Consider the following 20,503-nt stretch of genomic DNA (forward strand, 5'->3'; position numbering starts at 1 on the left):
TTTCCTTTCAGGTGAAAATAGAAGGGATATTAAAAATAACAGTCTAAGTAATACTAGAAATTTAAAGCTTTACCCATATAACCATGGGCCATGGCTTATGTCTAAAATCCCATTATTGAGTAATTGGTTGATAAATAAATATAATTGCCTCTCTTATTATTATATCAATTATTAAAATTAATGAAGTGTTAAGGAATTCCAGTTGAGAGATAGAGATAACAGCTAAATCAGCTATGACTCCCTTCACTGAAGAAGTACCTTCAAAGATTACTTTCCTTTGTGATTTGCCTATTCTCACACATGAAGACAGCAAAGCACATGTATAACCAGGCACTTGACATCCTTGAAATTCCAGTGAGCAGGCACAGAAATGTGGGAACATACCCTATTAGAAAAAGCCAAGGTGATACTACATAGCCAGGGCGTAAACATATTGCAAGCCTGTACTTAGAACTTTCAGAGACCAGGAGCATCTTTTTTTTTTTTTTATCCTTCCTAGTTTCCTCCATCCAGTAGCTGCTGTCTCTCAGAAGAATCTCAAGGTGGGCATGGTGGATATTAGTTCAGGTTCACCTGCATCCTGTTCCTAAAAACATATGTCCCAGAATTACTCACAGTTTATGTAGCGTATAGTTCTTCAGGGTCTTAGTACCTCACCCTGTATATTAAAATTCTAGCAGATATGCCTGAGATTTGGAGTTGCAATGTTTATTTTAGGTTTTCTTTTTCACTTTGAAGACTCAGGTGCTGAGAATATAATCAAAAATATCATCATGATCCTATGATGGCAGCGTATCTTGGAGGCAGAACAAAGACCCAAGAGGAGCTCAAGATTCTCCTGACAGGATTTTGAAAACTCAGATCTATAAAGCAATCAAGTAAGCACACTACATCCTGTAATCTATACTATTAATGTGAGTCTCCAACAGTTTGTCTATGCCCTGGAGTTGAGATGGATAGAAACTACTATAGGCCTTTGCTGACCACATCCGTGGTAAATGACATTCCAGACAAGAGATTGTCAAAAGCTTCTGAAAACTGGAATCCATTTGCTATGACAATCATGGGAACTCTTGGCTTAAAGCCATGTTCAAAATGCACTTGTAGGTAAACCAGTTTATGAATGAATGGCTTTTGTTTATGTTACTCATCCCCATCCCTTCACTAAGAAGACATCTTGTCTCTCTTTCATTGACTCATCAAATATTCAGTAGAACCTTTAAAACATATACTGTGAGTACCCAAAAATAGTATGGAATAATAACTCAGGACAAACTGTAAGCTTATTTCTGTAAGTTATCCTTTCCCCCAAACTCTCTACATAGGAAACACATGGTCTTATATTCAGGAACCAGCAGCTGCCAGGATATGTATTTCTTCTTTCAGACTGTTTAAAATAAAATTGCTTACTAATCCATTCATAACTTTTTATTTACTATTTGTCATATTCCAGGAAGTTCTCTAGAATTAGGGAAATATTGCAGGAAACCAGGCAGACAAGATAAGTGCTCTTAGATATAATTACTCTAAGAAGTTTAGGAAACAAGATGCACATGGCAGGATAGGAATATATTCATATAGACAGGCATTTGAGTATTGGCTAAGGTTTGAGAGAACTTTCTATGCAATTAATGTCCAATCTATAGTTAAGGTCACTAATCCTAGCAGACAGTTGAAATTAAACAGACTCTCATGCTTTATGTTTTAAAGATTTGAATCAAAGGATAGGGTGTTAACACATTAACATCATTATTATGACCAGTAATTTCTTTAACTTTTTAATGCAGTGCACTTTGCATCTTTTATCCTAAGGCCTACTGGGTTCCTTGGGTTAAATACAAGATCTTAATAAACTTTTGGAAAGCTTCGTTTCTTTTTTAAAATGTTGGCTAACCTAAATCATGGCATTCCTACCTCCAAAGAAGTATTTCTCGCCAGTCTTCACTTGAAGAGGACTATTGGTCCGAACTGCTGATGCTTCATCTCCATCGATGGTGAGGACTGCAAAGTTTTCCTTGGCCAGGAAGCGAACCTCATGCCACTGCCCATCATTCAGCCCGGAGCCTGGGAGGTAGGAAATGAAAACTTCCTAAGTTGGTTCAGTTAAATACAGTTTTTACACATTACAGTATTTTACATTGAAAAATCACAATTGTATTAACTTCATGGAATTTAATTTGATGCTTAGATAAGGTTATACAAAACAAGAGTATGTGCAGGGACTTAACTATTATCTCTCTTACTTGAGTAATTCATTTGAATTTCATTCCTTGTCATTTTTGAATATCAACATATTTGTTTGTAATATTTCAGGGAATTCTTGTGGCTGAAAGGTATGCAGTTTCAATTTGATAGGAATAAACACAATATTTTTAAATATTCAGAGGCATGCTGCTGAATGAGAATGCCCACAGAGGCAAGTGGAGTTACAGCCAGTGGCGAGCTACCCTCTGATTTGGGTTGTGGGAAACAGAACTGTGGGATTCCTCAAGAGTGGTATGCACTTGCACTGGCTAGTTGTGCATGTTAACTTGACACAACCTAGAGTAATCAGAGAGGAAAGAGCCTCATGTGACGAAGTGCTTCCTTGAGATGCAGCTGTAGGTTATTTTTTCAAATAGTGATTAATGGGGGAATGCCCATCTCATAGAGGGTATAGCCATCCCTGGGCTTGTGGTGCTAGGTTCTATAAGAAAGTATGTTAGCAAACCATGTGAAGCAAGCTGGAAAGGAAACACCTCTCCATGGTTTCTGCATCGACTCTTGCCTCCAGGACACTGTACTGTTTAGAGTTCCTTTCCTGACTTATTTCAACAATGAACAATAATATGGAAGTATAAGACAGATAAATACTTTTATGCCCAACTTGGTCATTGGTGGTTTTGGTCATGGTGTTTTGTCAAAGTAATAGAAACTCTAAGCCCTAAACACAATTTTATATATCAACAGAATTAAGTATTTATAGGTAAATGTTATAAACATATTTCTATGTAATATGTAATTTATAGTATGTTATATATTTACTCATTTTATAAAATATATGTATAGGACATACATAATATATGCTATATATAGCATTTATATAGATATATTATATTATACATATAAAATATAATATAAAATATATTAGTAATTATAACATATATTAACATATTAAATTATATGTATTATATATAAAGATATATAATAAAATATATTTACATATAATTTTATAATTATATATACATGTGTACACACATACATATATAAATATACCAACATATATTTATATGTGTATATATAATGTTATATATAGATACTCATCTACAAAACATGGTACTGCTTATTCTTTGCTTTCTCTGATATTTCTTAGTATTTTGAATGGCACTTTCCTCTATCAAATTGAATAATCAAAAATATAACAGAATCTTATAAGAAACACAACTAGGATGCACTTGAGATACTTGGGGAAAAGCATGATTTGAATAAAGTCATTTGGGAGAAAAATTTAATTTAATAACTTATTTTCTGGTTAGCTTTGTTCTGAGATAAAAGTAGATTTATAGTGCTGACTTAATATTGCTCCCTACTTTTATAATTTAAAAACTTTTTATGTAATGTGCTATTTCAAAAGCCACATATACATAAAGCAGTTTATAGAAACTGAGTTCTAAGGAAATGTATCCATGTGTGTAGTTGGACCTGATAATAAGCACGATAATCACAGGAAATAAAGATGATTTGTTCATTTATATATCAGACAACATGGTAACTTACTAGGTTATATATCATCAAAAAAAACAACAATTAAATAAATACTCAATGCCCACCTCTCAAATTTATGCTTTATTGTTTCTTAACACATCTTTATAGGCAGGCAACATTCACTGTTTAGCTTGTGTTCATTTTACTGTAATTAATTAGAAAATTAGCTACTGAGAGTAGAGCAGACATTAGAGGAGAGCATTTGGAGAGAGTTCCAAGAACACTGAGACTAGCCCAAGGGTTTGATTTGACCTTGAAAAGGTCATGCTGTGAAGAGGAAGAGGCTTTGTTCCAGTCTTTTCTGGATGCATTAGTCTGCGAGGAAGAGGTCCTTGAAGATGCACTTCCATTTCATAAAAGAAAGAGAAGACCAGCCAATGAAGATGTTTAAACTAGAGTTAGAGTAAATCAGTGAAACACAGATGAAAGATCTAAATCCTTAATTATTTAATGCCAGGAGTCTGCAAACCACAGTGTGTGGGCCACACCCAGCTTGTGTCCTCCTGTTTTTATATTTATGTGTTGAGAATACTTTTCCATTAAGTGGTTGACAAAAATTAAAAAGAAAGAACATATGCAACTTGGTATGTTATAGAGATGGGAGGAAGTTTCCTAAATTCAAATTTTAGTGTTCATACAAAGTTTCATGGGAATACATTTCTGCCTACTCTTTTGCAAGTCACTGGCCCAACAATACCTGAGACAAACAGTTGTGGTAGATAATACGGCCACAGTGCCTAGTTATATACTCTGTGGTCATTTTCTTTAAGACTATGAACTAACTGCTGCTTAAAACCATCCATAAAATGCTGTTTTTTTTTTCACAAAATGCTATTTTAAAGAAAAAATGAATCTTATTGGAACTTAAAAGATAGTCCCATGTCTATAGCATTTACTCATAGTAAACACTAGTACAAATAGTCATATCTCATACAGTCCCTTAGAATTAAACAATAAATTTAGTGATATTGAGCACGTTTTGCTTCAAAGACGGACAAAACAAACTGCTTTTAAGGAATTAGCATGAAAAAAATCTCAAATTATTCAATATATAGTTTAAATAGTGCACATACATAACACATTAAACCTACAAATATGTACATACAGTTAACAGACATGAAAAATGTATTTGCACATTGACATACAATATTCATAGTGTATACACATGCAAATAACCACTTGTACTAAAATCTCTAGATCATATGCCTATATATCAATGTAGAGTATTAAATTACCTCCCCTCATTGCTTTTCTTGATTCTGTTATTTTCATTAAAGTCTAAATATTCCATCACATGGTCTAATTATCTCTTGAAAATGTAAGCAGGTTTATGACATTTCTTTTATGATAATTTTCTGTTGCTTCTGTGCTCAATAACAGCACTTGCTAAAGGCCTAATGGTGACTGAGGTGTCAAATGTTCCATCTGGAATGCCTTCTGTGTGGTGTCTGTGTGATTCCCTCTCTCACCATAACCTGCAAAGATGCATCTTATATAGAGACCTTTCTTAACCCTGTGTGCAAAATGACATTTCTCTATGTCCTTGGCAGCACTCTTAGGAATTTTAGTTTTTTTGTCATGCAACTGGTAGTGGTCATGTGTATGTTGTTCATTTATCTGTTCCCTTGCTGCTTCTACTTTTAAAGAAAGACTCATTTGTTTCTTTTATGCATATGACATTCCTGCCTGCATGTATGTATCCCACGTGTGTAGAGTGCCTGGGGAGGCTGGGAATGAGTACCATATTTCCTGGAAATGGAATTAGAAGTAGTTGTGAGCCACAATGTAGGTTCTGAGACTTGTACCATGGTCCTCTGAAAGAGTAGCAAGTGATCTTAACTACTGTCTCACCTCCCCAACCCCTGCTTTTGGATACAAGCCTTCTGATTTGTTGTTGTAGTTGTTGTTGTTACTGTTTTATTGGCTTGATCAAAACTTAGCATTTCAAACAGTACCATATACATATTAGGTGTGAAGAAATAACTGAATGACTCTGAGCAGTGAGCAGGAACAGGTAAAGCTCGGCTTCTGTGCTAGAGACAGTTATATTGTAAGGACAGATGCTGAGCGTAAGACATCAGTCTTGTAGATGAGATTGTATACTTATTAAGCAGTCTGTTTCACTGTTAATACATCTTTTTGGAAATTTGTTCTGTCCAAACATCCAGAACTGACACCCCAATTACTGAGTTATTCAAGAAAATGTATTCTCATATCTCATTGACTGCCAGTTTCAGCCAACCCTTATACATTGCAATGGCTTCAGATGACATGAACATTGGAGTGTCTGCTAAAAGAATCCTGTATTTTAAAACCAGTGGTTACTACTTTCAGGAAATCTCCAGGGGATTGGGCAGAGCTATCCACAATGGCAAACAAATTAAGGAGCTGAGGGGGTTTGCAGTGCCATGGGGTGGGAGAGCAACAGTGTCATATGGCTAGAACTCGCCTTCCCCCTCCCCTGAGCTCCGGGGGACTGGACCACCAACCAAAGAGAACGAATGAAGGAATCCATGACTCTGGCTGCATATATGGCAGAGGATGGCCTTGTTGGACATCAGTGGGAGGAGCTGCCCTTGGGCCTGAGGGGGTTCCGATGCCCCAATGTAGGGGAATGTCAGGGCTGGAAGGCACAGTGAGTGGGTAGGGAATCACCCTCATAGAGGCAGGGGGAGGGGGAAAGAGTAGGGGGTTTCTGTAGGGGAGACCTGGAAAGGAGATAACATTTGAAATGTAAATAAAGAAAATATCCAATTAAAAAAAAGAGAGCCACTTTTATGATTTTGCTACTTTCCTGTCCCTAATCTTTTTCTTTGTATGTTCTGCATCAATATAAAATAGTGTGTATGTCTCTAAGTTCCTATAGATCATGGTGATTTTTTTGATAAATGATAGGTTACAATTCCTCATTGCAAAAAGTGACGAGGTAGCCTATGTTCTTTCTAAAGCCAGAAGACTCTTTTCCCCACACCATTTAATCTCAATGTTTTGTCTTCCTGCCCATACAGAAACAGGCAAATAATTATTGAATTTTTTTTCTTTCTTACCTTTCAAATATTTATGAAGAGCAAAGCAAACAAACCCTCAGTGTCTCAAAATTACCATGTAGATGTGGACTTTTTCTTAAGTTAAAATTAGTTAGCTGTCAGATATCAGTAGTGCATCCGAGACACTTCCTCCTATATAGTAGGTCCCTTTGGGTTCTCCTGCATGACGGATGCCACAGAGAATGTATTTTCACATTAGTATTTTCCTTCCAGCACCAAATGGGAAGGGATGTGAGTTAATGTAAGAGTGCATGGATTTGGTTTTGGGTTCTGTCTTTACAGTTTGTTGAATATTTCCCACAGACAAGACACAGTTTGGGAATATAGGTCACAAGGAGACCATTATTTCAAATATCCAATCACCAATTCAAACACAATCCTACAAAGTCAATCAGGCAGAGAAGTCACATATTTTTTTTAACTGTTCTACATGGGCGATCAAAAAGCTTTTCAGAAAAATCTCTGTGAAACTGCATCTCAGAACTGAAGTATAACGTGTGACATCACCACCTACACTGTTCACAACAAAAGGCCTATTATTCTAATCAATCAGATTAAAAATAAAAGGTTATTTCATTTTTCTCAAGGAACATAATTAGCAGAGATATTGGACCTCAGATTGCAGGAGCTTCGTTGGCTGTGAACCCCTCCATGTCTGAGTTTAAACTGTTGTTTCAACTTATATTATTTCCAATTATTATTTGGAACATATACTGGTAATCACCAATAGCTATGCCTCAGTGATCTCTGAGAGGAAGGGGTCCCCGAATATAATGAAATCCATTCACAGTGCAGCCAGGATGACCAAATTGCTCAAAATAAAATATGCTGTTTCTTTTCTATTTTCTTTGTCCAAATGTTATAAAAAGTAATAGCCTGAGGGTTTTCTCCAGAGAGAAATCCAATTTATGATCTCTGCATATGTGAGTATTTATAGATATACTATTCTGAGTTCTATGAGCTAACCATGCTGATGAGTACTTTACTTGTGTCTGACTTATTTATACTTCATAAAATCTTTAAATATTATTGTCTGCAGTATATACCAGAGAGACAGAGTTTAATAAAATGTAAGTTCCAATAGTTGGTAAATGTAGAGCTTTGAATGGAACCTTAGTTATGTTGCTCAAGAATTGGGAAATATTTTGCCATTGTCCTGGGTGGTATTTTTTTGTCCACTTGATATTATCTAGGGTCATCTGAAAAGAGGGAGTCACAACTGAGAAAATGTTTTCTTAGGATCAGCCTGTAGGCAATTTTTTTGTGAAGTGGTTTTTGTTTGTTTGGTTTTGTTTTGTTTTGTTGTTGTTTTGATAATGATTGTGTGGGAAGATCCAGCTAATTGTGTGTGGTACCACTATGGGCAGTGGTCCTACTATACACACACACACACACACACACACACACACACACATATATACTGAACAAGCCATAAGGAGGAAGCTGTTAAGCAGCACTCCATGGTTTCTGCTTCAGGTCCTGTCTCTAGGTTCCTATCTTGAGTTCCTGGCCAGACATTTTTTTTAATTTTTAATATTTTTATTACATATTTTCCTCAATTACATTTCCAATGCTATCCAAAAAGTCCTCCATACCCCCCCTACTTCCCTACCTACCCATTCCCATTTTTTTGGCCCTGGCATTCCCCTGTACTGGGGCATATAAAGTTTGTGTGTCCAATGGGCCTCTCTTTCCAGTGATGGGTGACTAGGCCATCTTTTGATACATATGCAGCTAGAGTCAAGAGCTCCGGGGTACTGGTTAGTTCATAATGTTGTTCCACCTATAGGGTTGCAGATCCCTTTAGCTCCTTGGGTTCTTTCTCTAGCTCCTCCATTGGGAGCCCTGTGATCCATCCAATAGCTGACTGTGAGCATCCACTTCTGTGTTTGCTAGCTGGCCAGACTTTCTATGATGATGACTATAATGTGTAAGTATAGGCCAGATATATATACCATTTCCTCCCAAATTCCTTTTAATGGTAGTATTTTAGCACATCACTATAAACCCTAAGGCAAAGGTCAATTAAAAATTAAAAAGAAGAACCCATAACAAGCCCTTTATAAAGTTCCTGACAATCAGTAATCAGAATGGCCCTTCCATTTCCACCACACTTACAGAGGAACTCTGTTCTAGACATAGCCTCCTAAAACATTCAGATGAGGGATAAACCAAGCTATCATCCATTTCACCTGTCAATGGCCAACCATTTTTGCCCACGTGTTTCTGTGCTTTTGGAATATCATACATACAGTGTGTCTTTCAATATACTTTTATATCAATGTATTCACTTTTTAAAAAGGCATTTTGAATGAAGCTTTTATAGTTCACATTGGATAGAGACATTTTCAGACCTTTTTTGTTGGGTGCAGTTTAAATTGCTCACAATTATTTGTTTAAATCAGCTCTATACTGTGTAACACTTAGAATAAAGAGACCTTTGTATTCATTTTTCCATTTTATAATGAGTGGATCCATCACCTTGACTTTGCTGTGTTAGTTTACAAAGCTGAGCTGATAAATCAGTCCTTGGACTGCCAAATAATAGCATTTCTAGTTTTTAGATTTTGGCCCTCCATGACCTAATAAGAGTATAAAGACTTTGCTCATGTCCCTCTACCTGTAGCCATTCTTTCTGCTACAAGTGAGCATGAACAAGTTTATATAAAACAGGGTTTAAGAAAATTATTCTACTTCTACAAACTTTCTTTAGAATAGTTCTAGCTTTTTTTTTGTCCTGAGCCATCTGTTATTTAGAAAAAGGGATGTAAGTTAAGAAGAGTAATATTTTCATTAACTTACTATCTAAAGTGTGTGTATGTGTGTGTGTGTGTGTGTGTGTGTGTGTGTATGTGTGTGTGTGTGTGATATGTGATCTATTATCTATATGTGTGTGGAGGTCAGAGGTTAAATTTTTGGAATTTTGTTCTCTTCTATTGTGAGTTTCAGGGGCTAAACACATACTTGTCTTCGAGGTTGCATAGCTAGTGTTTTCCAGGCTGAACCATCTCATTGGTACAGAAAAGTCTTCCTAAATTATTTATATACTACTACAAGCATGATAAATATTAGAAGTATTTCATATAGAACACTCAAAGTTTAAATAGGCAGGCTAGTAATATGTACTTTTTATCTTAGTACTTATTTATTTTATGTTTGTATTGTATTTATTGTATTAAGCACACATATAAAGAGAGTGAGACAGAAATAGACCCAGGTGTGTCTCATTCTCAGTTTCATTATCAAAAGTGTCAGAATGATATGTAACAATACAGATTCTTAATGTCTGGATTCAAGGCTCATTTCTGTTCATATGATCACTGTACCTATTATCTGTTAATCTCTTCAGAGGGCTGCTGGGAGGACTAAATGCACAGATGCCCCTTACCTTGTGGTGGTCCGACTAATGAGTTTTTATTTTTTAATGGTACAAAAACAATATGAATCTGTTAGAACTGAAATCTGACCTACTCTTGGTCTCATAATATGTGATACCATCCTATCTTCTGATTCTTGGCAAAGGTTTGTCCATATCAAGGTTTATCAAAGGGAATATCTATAGCTCCCAGATAGTCCCATTCCTATGAGATGAATGGCTGATATCTCACTGTGCTGGGCTGATAAACTGTGATGTGCAATAGGCAGAAGCATTTAATGCACCATAAACTTACATTTTCAAATTGCAGTAGACTTATAAGAACATAGCTCTACCATAAATTTTAAAGTGTCTACATATATTATCATTTGGATTAGTACTAACACAAAATTAGCTCTTAATACAGTTAGATTTGTCTTTTTATCTCTATATTTCAAATTGGGTTGTTGTACTTTCCTTCACAAGATGTCAATCATTATGAAATAAGGAAATATGTTTGTTTTTATGAACAAGTACCTCCCTATCACATAAATTAAAAGTGCAAGTTCAGTGGTAAGAAACTAGCTGACTTGAGAGGGTATCTGTATGACCTTGGCTAGTATCCAGGTCAAGAGCTGTCAAAGCCCATTCAGAGATATAAACCAAAATTCAGTATCCCTTCTTCATAGTTATCAGTCTTTTTTCTCAGACTAAAATATGCCTTTTAAAGGCTAGATTATTCAATGTTAAGTAGTTCTTCAAACAGTGAAATAGTTCTGAAAGTGAATATAATTCCAAATGACTTCTCATTGGGATTAATTTTGAAGAGTGTGAAGGAAAATAGACTTCACGTTTTTGAATATAAATTTTGTTTTAAAATATATACTATTATTGCCTTTGAAATCACCAACTCACAACAGCTACAGACACACAAAACAATGTTCCCATCAGAGGTTAGGCATAGTTGGAGGAGAATCACAAATCCCTCCTCTCATGGATAAACTATTTGCTAAGTGGTAAATTCAGGAAACAGTCATTGATCCCATCAGATTTCATTGGGCATTTTCAACAGTGATGGACTTAGTCAACTTAAATGGGTCATCAACAACAAAACCACACCAAACAACAACAACAACTACAAAACAAAAACAAAGATAAAATAAAACAACAACAAAAAACCCCTAAATGAAACATTACAATCCTGGGAGATTAGCAGTTATTGATAGGTATGTGGAGAAGAGAAGGGAAAGTTGTGGAGAAAGAGTAATCAGATGATATTATATATATGCAAGAAACTGTCAAGCAGCAAGATTGATTAATAAGTACACATATCTACTAGCTTAGGGTTTTTGTGACTATCATAAAATACTATGCTCATAAGCACTTAGGGATGAAAGGACTCATTTCAGCTTACAATTCTCAGATCAAACACCATTGGTGAGCAAAGTTAGAGCAGTAACTCAAACAGGGCAGGAACCTTGAGGCAGGAGCAGATCCACAGCATGGAGAACTGCTGATTACTGGCTTGTACTTCATTGTTCACTCAGCCTACTTTCCTGTGTACCCTAGGATTACCTACTTAGGGATGACACTGCCCACATGATCTGCATAAACACCCTCTCACGCTCCCACCTACACATATATACACACACACCTATGAATCATCAACTGAAAAATGTAACACTGGCTTGCCCACAAGCCAATCTAGTAAGTCAATTTTCTCAATAGAGGGTCTGTCTTCCAAAATGACTTTAGCATATCTCAAGCCTACATAAATCTAGATAGTACATCTGCCTGCCTATCGATCTCTCTGTCTATCTCTCTGCCTATCTATCTATCTATCTATCTATCTATCTATCTATCTATCTATCTACCATCTATCTTTTTATGTGTTTTTATTTAATTCTTGAATCATATTATTTGATGATCCTTTATATTATATTTCTCTAGTTACTTAGTGATTCACAAAACAAATTCAACTGCATATTAAAGTATGAATATTTTTACCAAGTGAGGCTTACCTTAAAAGTAGGGTTTATCAAGGCATATTCCAGCTCCTGTTTTTATATTTTTCCATATAATAACTAAATTGTTTTGTAATTTTTCTCTAAAATCTCCCTGACATATAATTGTTAGAAAAACTTGTCTCAGATGCAAATACAAAATGTTAATGAAATGCATTCTATCTGCGCTGTTGTCGAAATTGTATTATTTTTTAAAGTAGGACTCTTGAGGTGGCTGGTTTGATTGAACAAGAAGAAACAGATGTTGCTCTTATTAGAGACAAGAAGAAAATACTGGTTTAATGAATATTGAAAATATAAAGTATTTAAAATACAGTCACAAAGTAAGATGTAACATCTGTTGGAAAATGATTCAAATAAAATTGCAGTGACAAGAATTTTCATCCTTTGGTTTAATATTCAGTCTTGAGAGGAACATTCCCAAGGCCTTGGATTTATCTTTAGTCTGCTACAGAGTTCTATGAAGTAATAATGACGTATCTCATAATTTACAGATGCTGTGGTATGCTTACAGATAGGAGCCTAGCATGGATGCCCTTCAGTAGGTCCAACAAGCAGCTGAACAAGACAGATGTAGATGCTTACATCCAATGGACAGAAGCTGGGGACTCCTGTGGTTGAATTAGGCAAAAGCTGGAAGAAGCTGTGGAGGAGGGTGACCCCATAGGAAGACATGCAGTCTCAACTAATCTGGACCCCAGAGATCTCTCAGACACTAAGCCAACAATTAGGCAGCATACACTAATAGAAGGCTTCACACACACACACACACACACACACACACACACACACACACACTCATATATATATATCAGAGGACTGCCTGGTCTGGCCTCAGTGAGAGAAGAAGCCTTAAGAGATGCAGTGAGAGAGAGTCTTGAGGTCCCAGGGAGTGAGGAGACCTGGTGGGGTTGGGGGACATTCTATTGGAAACAGGGGAGAAGGAATGGGTTGAGGACCTGTCTAAGGGCAAACTGGAAAGGGGATAACAACTGTACTATAAAACAAGATTAAAGATAATTTTTAAAGAAGTCTATTCCATAGGACAAAAAGAAAAAAAAAACATTCCTATGTGCATATCATGTACTTTCTAACAGTTTTCACATAAATTCCATAAGGGAATCTTTCTAATTTATTTCTATGTTTCATATGCCAAACCAAGCTCCCACAAACAAACAAATCAGTTTATAAGGAATGTGGGCAGGCATATTCCTATATCTATTTCTATAATCTATTTAGTTTTTTTATATTATGGTATTTTATTTTACTTTATTTTATTTTATTTTATTTATTTGCAGTCCAGATTTTATTCTCCATACCTGGTCTACCCTACCACTGTTCCACCTTCCATACCTCTACCTCCTCTGTCTTCAGGAGGATGTTCCCACCTCCAATCCCCACTCCATCTGATCTCTAAACTCCCTGGGTCCTCCAGTCTCTTGGGGGTTAGGTGAATCATCTCTGACTGAACAGAGACACAGCAGTCTTCTGCTGTATATATGTTCGGGGCTACATATCAACTGGTATATGCTGCCTGGTTGGTGGTCCAGAGTTTGAGAGATCTGAGGGATCTAGACTAATTGAGACTGCTGGTCCTCCTACAGGGTAGCCCTCCTCTTTGCTTCTTTATTGAATGAAAATTGTCTATTGAACTTAGGGCCTTGAGCACCCTAGGTAAGTCCTCTACTCCTGAGTCACGTTTTTTCATCTTAGTTTTGTTTTTATTTCTACACAGGATGTCACTAATTTTTCCAGATTACCTTGAACTCATTCTCTAGACCAGCTGTCCTTGAACTTGTGATTCTCTTGCCATGAAATCCCAAATTCCAGAGCACGGGGATTACGGCTCTATGCCACTGGGCCTCCCAAGACACATATATATATTTAGCTATAGATAGACTTTTAAAATGATTACCTGTGAATCATAAAGGAAGAAGGTTATATATATATATATATATATATATATATATATATATGTAGGACCATTTAACTCAAACCTTTACTGTTAGAGCATAGTACATGAGATGTTCTGTGTGACACACCTGTGAGACATAGAGAACCCCTCACCCTCATCTCACTGTCCCTGCAGGGTTTCCTGTGAAGCTCAGGCTGGCCTCTAACTCATGTCATCTTACTTTAGACTCCAAAGTGCTGGAAACTGGGATTATAAGTGTGCTCAACCATGTCCAGCTTTAATATAAGAAATATTCTTAAGCATATTGTCTCTTTTCACAGATATCCAGAATCTTACAAGAAAGAAAGGACCTAAGTTAGTGTGGTTCTTAACTCCTCTGCACGCCAAACTCACTTCAGGGGTTTTCAGAGTTCTTCATTGACACATCTAAATTATTAATGAGGGAAAATTAAGAGAAGAATAAGTAGAAATTCTAATCATACCCCCATCACATGTCTTTCCATGAGGAGACAAGATTGTGATTAAATTCATAAAGAAATATAATAAGACTTGTTAAAAATACTTAAGATAACTCCTTCCATGGGTGTTTTGTTCCCAATTCTAAGAAGGGGCAAAGTGTCTGCACTTTGGTCTTTATTCTTCTTGAGTTTCATGTGTTTTGCAAATTGTATCTTATATCTTGGGTATTCTAAGTTTCTGGGCCAATATCCACTTATCAATGAGTACATATCATGTGAGTTCTTTTGTGATTGGGTTACCTCACTCAGGATGATGCCCTCCAGGTCCATCTATGCAGGAGCCTAGCAAACACAGAAGTGGATGCTCACAGGGCCCCCAATGGAGTAGCTAGAGAAAGTGCCCAAGGAGCTAAAGGGGTCTGGAACCCTATAGGTGGAACAATAATAATGAACTAAACAGTACCCCCGGAACTCGTGTCTCTAGCTGCATATGTATCAGAAGAAGGCCTAGTCGGCCATCAGTGGAAAGAGAGGCCCATTGGTCTTGCAAACTTTATATGCCTAAGTACAGGGGAATGCCAGGGCCAAGAAATGGGAGTGGGTGGGTAGGGGAGTGGTGGGGGGAAGGGTATGGGGGACTTTTGGGATAGCATTAGAAATATAAATGAAGAAAATACCTAATTAAAATTAAATTAAATTAAAAAATAATTATTATAAAAGAGAAAAAAATACTTAAGATAATAAGAAAAGAAGAAAACTAGAGGATTTGTTACTTTGTTTCAAAATCATAGATGAAGTTCCCTGATCCAGAGAGATCAGAATCTGATGCTCTCACAATATGTTCAATGTGTTCAGATATCTTTTGACAGAGACACAAATGCAGTTGTAAAGGGAAAGTAAAATATGTTTTTAAGCTGCAAAAATTGTGCTAAATTTACTGTTTAAATATAGAGCAAATGTATATTGATTTCTACTTTATACAAACTGTTTACATACACAAACACACACACACACACAAAGCTACGTGGATTTTTAGACCTAGACACAAAAGCCGGATCTCTAAAGTTTCTAATTGAATATCCTTGAGGCCTTAGTTTGGCAGAGATTTCCCAGTAGGGGTCAAATTCAGTTGATATATTGTACAGCATCAAGATTCAAAATTCAAGGGAAGACAGAAACTGGGAGAACATACTTACAATACATGTGTCTGAAAATGGAATATAATGAAATATATCAAATATGCTTGCAAATCAATGATGTAAAATGGCAAAGTGTACACAGATTATGTCACAAATGAAGATGAAAATTAAACACCCACAGACATGAGATAAGGTCGGAACCCATTCATTATTAGGAAAATTAACATTACGTAAATGCTCACTATTATAGTGCTTGAAACTTAAAAATACTGGCACTTTTCACTTTCATACATTGATGGCATGAGTATTAAATTATACAACCAGTTAGGGGTGGCAATTTTTAAACAAAACTATACATACTAATATTATGGGTCAATAATTGTTTTTCTAATTATTTATCCATTAGAATCAAAGTGTATGTTGCCAAAATACTAACAGAATTATTTTCAGTTTTCTCTCATAACAATCCTTCAATGGAAATATTAAATGAGACTTAGGAGATGGTTTAGTTAGGTAGAGTGCTCACTGTGCAAGCAAACCCATGTTCAATCCCCAGCACCATGGAAAAGGCTGGACATTGGGGTATGCACTTGTAAACTCTATGTTGAGGAGGCAGAGATGGGCAGATCCCTGGAGCTTACTGGCTAGCCAGTCTAGACTAGTCTATAAGGCATGGGTACTAATGAGAGACTTTGTCTCAAAAATAACCTGGATGGTTCCTGAGGAAAAATGTAACATCCAAAGTTGACCTCTGGCCTTCACATGCACAAAAGCACATATGTACATGCAACCACATACATGAATACACACACATATGTACATCAATCAGTGGTTCTTTCACGATCTGTTAATTTCATGTACATTTGATACTTATTTGTGAATTAGCCTACATTTTATTCTTATTGGAAATTTTACCTGTCCAGACTCAGGATGGTTTCATGATTATTCACAGACTTACAGATGTACAGATTGATGAGAAACTGGAGGAGTCTAGTACATTGAATTCCGTCTAATGTAGACCAAGACAATGCTCTTCTCCCATTTCATTTCTCATCCTACCAACAAGTTTTTCCACTCCCCTGTGGACTTGGAGCTGTGCTTTGTGCACCAGTAGTCACAGACCCAGTGTTGATATCTAAGGTGTCTGCTTAGGTATCTAAGGCTAAGAGTGCTGTGGTGTGCCTTACACAGGAAAATGTGTTGAACAGATACCCAATGCCTACACAGTACTGACTGATGGGAATAATATATTAGCTTTTTTTTTTAACAAGTTTGAGTGCAAAGATCATGGACCATGATGGAGGTGAGGTGAACCAAGAAAGAGTTGGGGTATGTTAGCATTATTATTTTGTCATATTTTCCTAAAAACAAATTTGTGTGTGTATGTGTTAAAGATATTTTAGAAATGTCACCAAAGAAATTTTGCTTGTATTTAGTGTGGTTATAAGACAAATAAAAATACATCACAGAATTAACATTTAAGAGGGAATACTGGCTATGTATTTTTTTAATTAGGAATAATAGTTTCTTTTTAATTCATAAAGCATTCATTGCAGAAACTGAAAATGCATGTAAAAATATTAACATCACAGGGATGCTTTACACTTAGTTTCTAACATATTTTATCTTAATTTTGTAATGGATGATTGGAAACCATTCAGAGTATTCTGATAATGGAAAGAAGATTTTTCAAAGGCATGAAAGGAAGAAACCAGCAGCAGGGAGGACTCTAATTTCCTCCCTAGAAGTGACGCAAGTTTCGAGGTTTCAGAACCTAAAGAAAATCACATGGGCTTCATCACCACAGGTCTTGCTGCCTGTCGCTCATTTGGTGATCTTTCAATGTATGCCTGGCAAGATTTCAGGCACCAGGAGTACTAGAGTATTTTACAGAACACAGGCATATAGAACACTTTTAGATAGGGATAATTGTTTTAAAGTAAAGCATGATGGGATGGAAAAATTAATTAATTTAGATAAAACTGACAAACAATGCCCTGGGCATTAACAGTGCATTAGGGAGCTAAAGGACAGGAAAAGGATAGCCATCACATCATTTTGAGAGGAGGCCATAAAGGATTCGAATGTAAAGTATAAAGGCAGTAAAGAAGACAATTAGGGACTTTGATGGGACAGAGTAGACCAGTTCCAGAAGAGAGATTAGGAAATTCTTCAGTGCATGAGATTTGCCAAGTTAAGCAGGAATAAGAAGCTTATTAGGGCCATAGACATGAATGACACATGAAATAGAGGAAAGAGGAAAATAGTAGCAAAGGAATGGAAAGAAAATGGTGGTCCTGATATGACCTCCCTTAGGGGAGAAAATGAATCTGAGCAATGGTGTACATTAAAAATCTAATGACACTAATCTAATGACTCTTGCCTTAAGAAATTGTTTTCATATAATGGCATTGATTTTTTTTTTTTTTTTTGAGACAAAGTCTCATTGTGAAGCTCTGACTGTATTGAAACTCACTATATAGACCTAGTGGGCCTTGAACTCATAAAGATCCTCCTGCCTCTGCTTCTTGAGTACTTGCATTACAGATTGTGTCACCACGGAGAAGTGTGTATTACCACATCCAGCTTCATTTTTAAATATTATCTGTAGCTTTGTGTTCTCTCTGATTAGAACTGTAGTAATATAATTGTTTATTCTTCAATTGTATCACTGGATTTTACTTATACAGAAAGAATATTGTCATTTTGTTGCTAGGTTTTTGGTTACTTTCTCTCATTCCCAGTTTTCTATTAAAAGTTTAAGAATTACATTTTATTTGTTTTGACTTTAAACTTCATTACTATTGTTCATATTCAATCTGTTTCTTTTTTCAGATATATTCATTGTTATAAAATTATTCCATTTTGGAAAAAGAAGTTGTGTTTTCTCTTAGTAACAAAACTGGACTGACATACACATTTCATCTTTTATCTTTGTTCCACACATGTTTCAGGTAATTCAATATTGTACAATTTCCTTCAAGGCCACAAAAATCACCCCTATTTATAGGAAACAAGCTCTTTCCAAATAGCAAGGACACTTAAATCAATTCCTCCATCTCTTTCTGAGGACATTCTTGTAAATAATATAAAAATCAAAAATGTGTATGATGATTCCTGGAAGTTTCTCTGAATGTATGTTCTAATGATTTAACGACTGTTCATTTTTGCAATTTCTATAAAGTATTTGTCTAACTTCTGTAAGTTAAAGCTGTGTGGAACAGAAAAAGAGGTGAAAGGTAAATGGAAAAGCAGAGTATAACTTAGAGCATCCTGGTACACAATTGACATCTTTGATGGGAAGTCCCTGATCCCCTCTCTTTGCCCAAATGAAGGAATGCCCTTGCTTCCTATAACCTCAGGGTAACTTAATATCTTCAAGTCCCTAACTTCAAAGAGCCTCCTGCTAAAAAAATAAAAATTAGGATGATTACAGGTTATATTAATGTTTTCTTCATGAACCAAAGGCAGACATTATTTATTCTCCTCTATCTTAAAGGGAAATTGGTTTTATATACAAGTTAGACAATGACTGTCGGCTCTGTCACAGTGAAGTTGCAGAAGCAGAACAAAGGAGGTGTAAAATAATAGAAACACAAGGATGAGGACAACATTCATCTCTCAACAGATTAATTCTCAAATCCATCTTCTCAGATATTTTCCCAAATTGTACAAGAAAAGCTTAAACCAAGATCTCTTGTTTGTATTTTCTTTGTGTATAGTGTCTGTGTGTGCTCTATGTGAGCAGACAGTCTTGAGGTCAGACCTTTCTTCCACTCCCCTTCAAGTTAATTTTTGAGAAACTTCCATTTAAATGGAAGCTCTTTAATATGGGTATGCTGGCTGACCAGCAACCTTCCGGAATTTCTCCATCTCTACTCTTAGAAGGCAGAGGTCACTGGCACTTACTGCCTTATCTGGCTTTTTATTTGAGTTCTAAGGAATCCAAACACAATTCATTCGTCATGCTTGAGCAGCAGGCACATTACCACCCCAGCATCCTGAGAGATCTAAAATGCCCTTCTTTAAAGCAGCATGCATCAGGAATTCCATCTTTTATTCCAGATGTTTGTCAAAGTTTTAGTTTTACCATAAACACAGAGTAGCATAAGTTTAAGTGACTTTTATTAAATAAAAGGCCATTTTTCATTTTCATTTATAACTTTTTGTACCAGATAATTCCAGTGACAGCCTGTTCTTAAATTACATAGGTTATCTGCCTACTCAGCTCTCCGAAATATTCAACTTTTGAAAGGCACTATGATCAGAGTCCTAAACTGGAAAAGACATCTTCAAATGTTATGTGTATATGCAAACCTTTATATTTGAATGGAAATCATTATTTTTGAATTACATAATAAAATGCCTAATAAAACCACAGCTCTGAATTTCAGGTAATTCTATATTACTCCTCTTTAATAGAACTCTCTTTTTTTAATGCTTGCTACTGGATGAACTTCATCCTTTACTCAAAGGCACTGCCTGGATGATGCCTTTGTGCTGCCGACACAGGCAAATGTTTAGTTCTTCTCTGCAAACTGCTTGTTTGTTTGTTTGTCTGTCTGTCTGTCTGTCTGTCTCTATTACATGTTCTTCTAGTGACCGTTGGCATCAGGGGCATCTTGGATTCATGGATGAATTTCTGCTCAATATCATTTCTGTCAAGTGGGCAATTAATGAGAAGTGAACCATGAAGGGCACATTTCCAGATATTTATGAACCACCTCTTCTCTGCAGCCTTCCGCTCAACAACAATCATTTCTGAGTGTCAACTGCTTTTTGATAGTTTTCCTTCCAAGTGTTAAAAATACAAATGGGAAA

The 20,503-nt window shown here is 36.1% G+C and overlaps 1 protein-coding gene across 1 annotated transcript in view; it reads right to left on the reverse strand.

Annotated features, from left to right (window-relative positions):
• Positions 1–20,503, reverse strand: part of Cntnap2 (contactin associated protein 2) — a 2,252,040-nt gene that overhangs the window by 1,136,435 nt on the left and 1,095,102 nt on the right. The window contains exon 9 of the mRNA XM_085840650.1: positions 1,915–2,064. Coding sequence (XP_085696776.1) covers positions 1,915–2,064 — 150 coding nt within the window. The remainder of the gene's footprint in view (positions 1–1,914; positions 2,065–20,503) is intronic.

The sequence above is a fragment of the Mus caroli genome, unplaced genomic scaffold (assembly GCF_978045245.1).
Source record: "Mus caroli unplaced genomic scaffold, Mus_caroli_1 scaffold_7, whole genome shotgun sequence".
NCBI classification, from domain to species: Eukaryota; Metazoa; Chordata; class Mammalia; order Rodentia; family Muridae; genus Mus; species Mus caroli.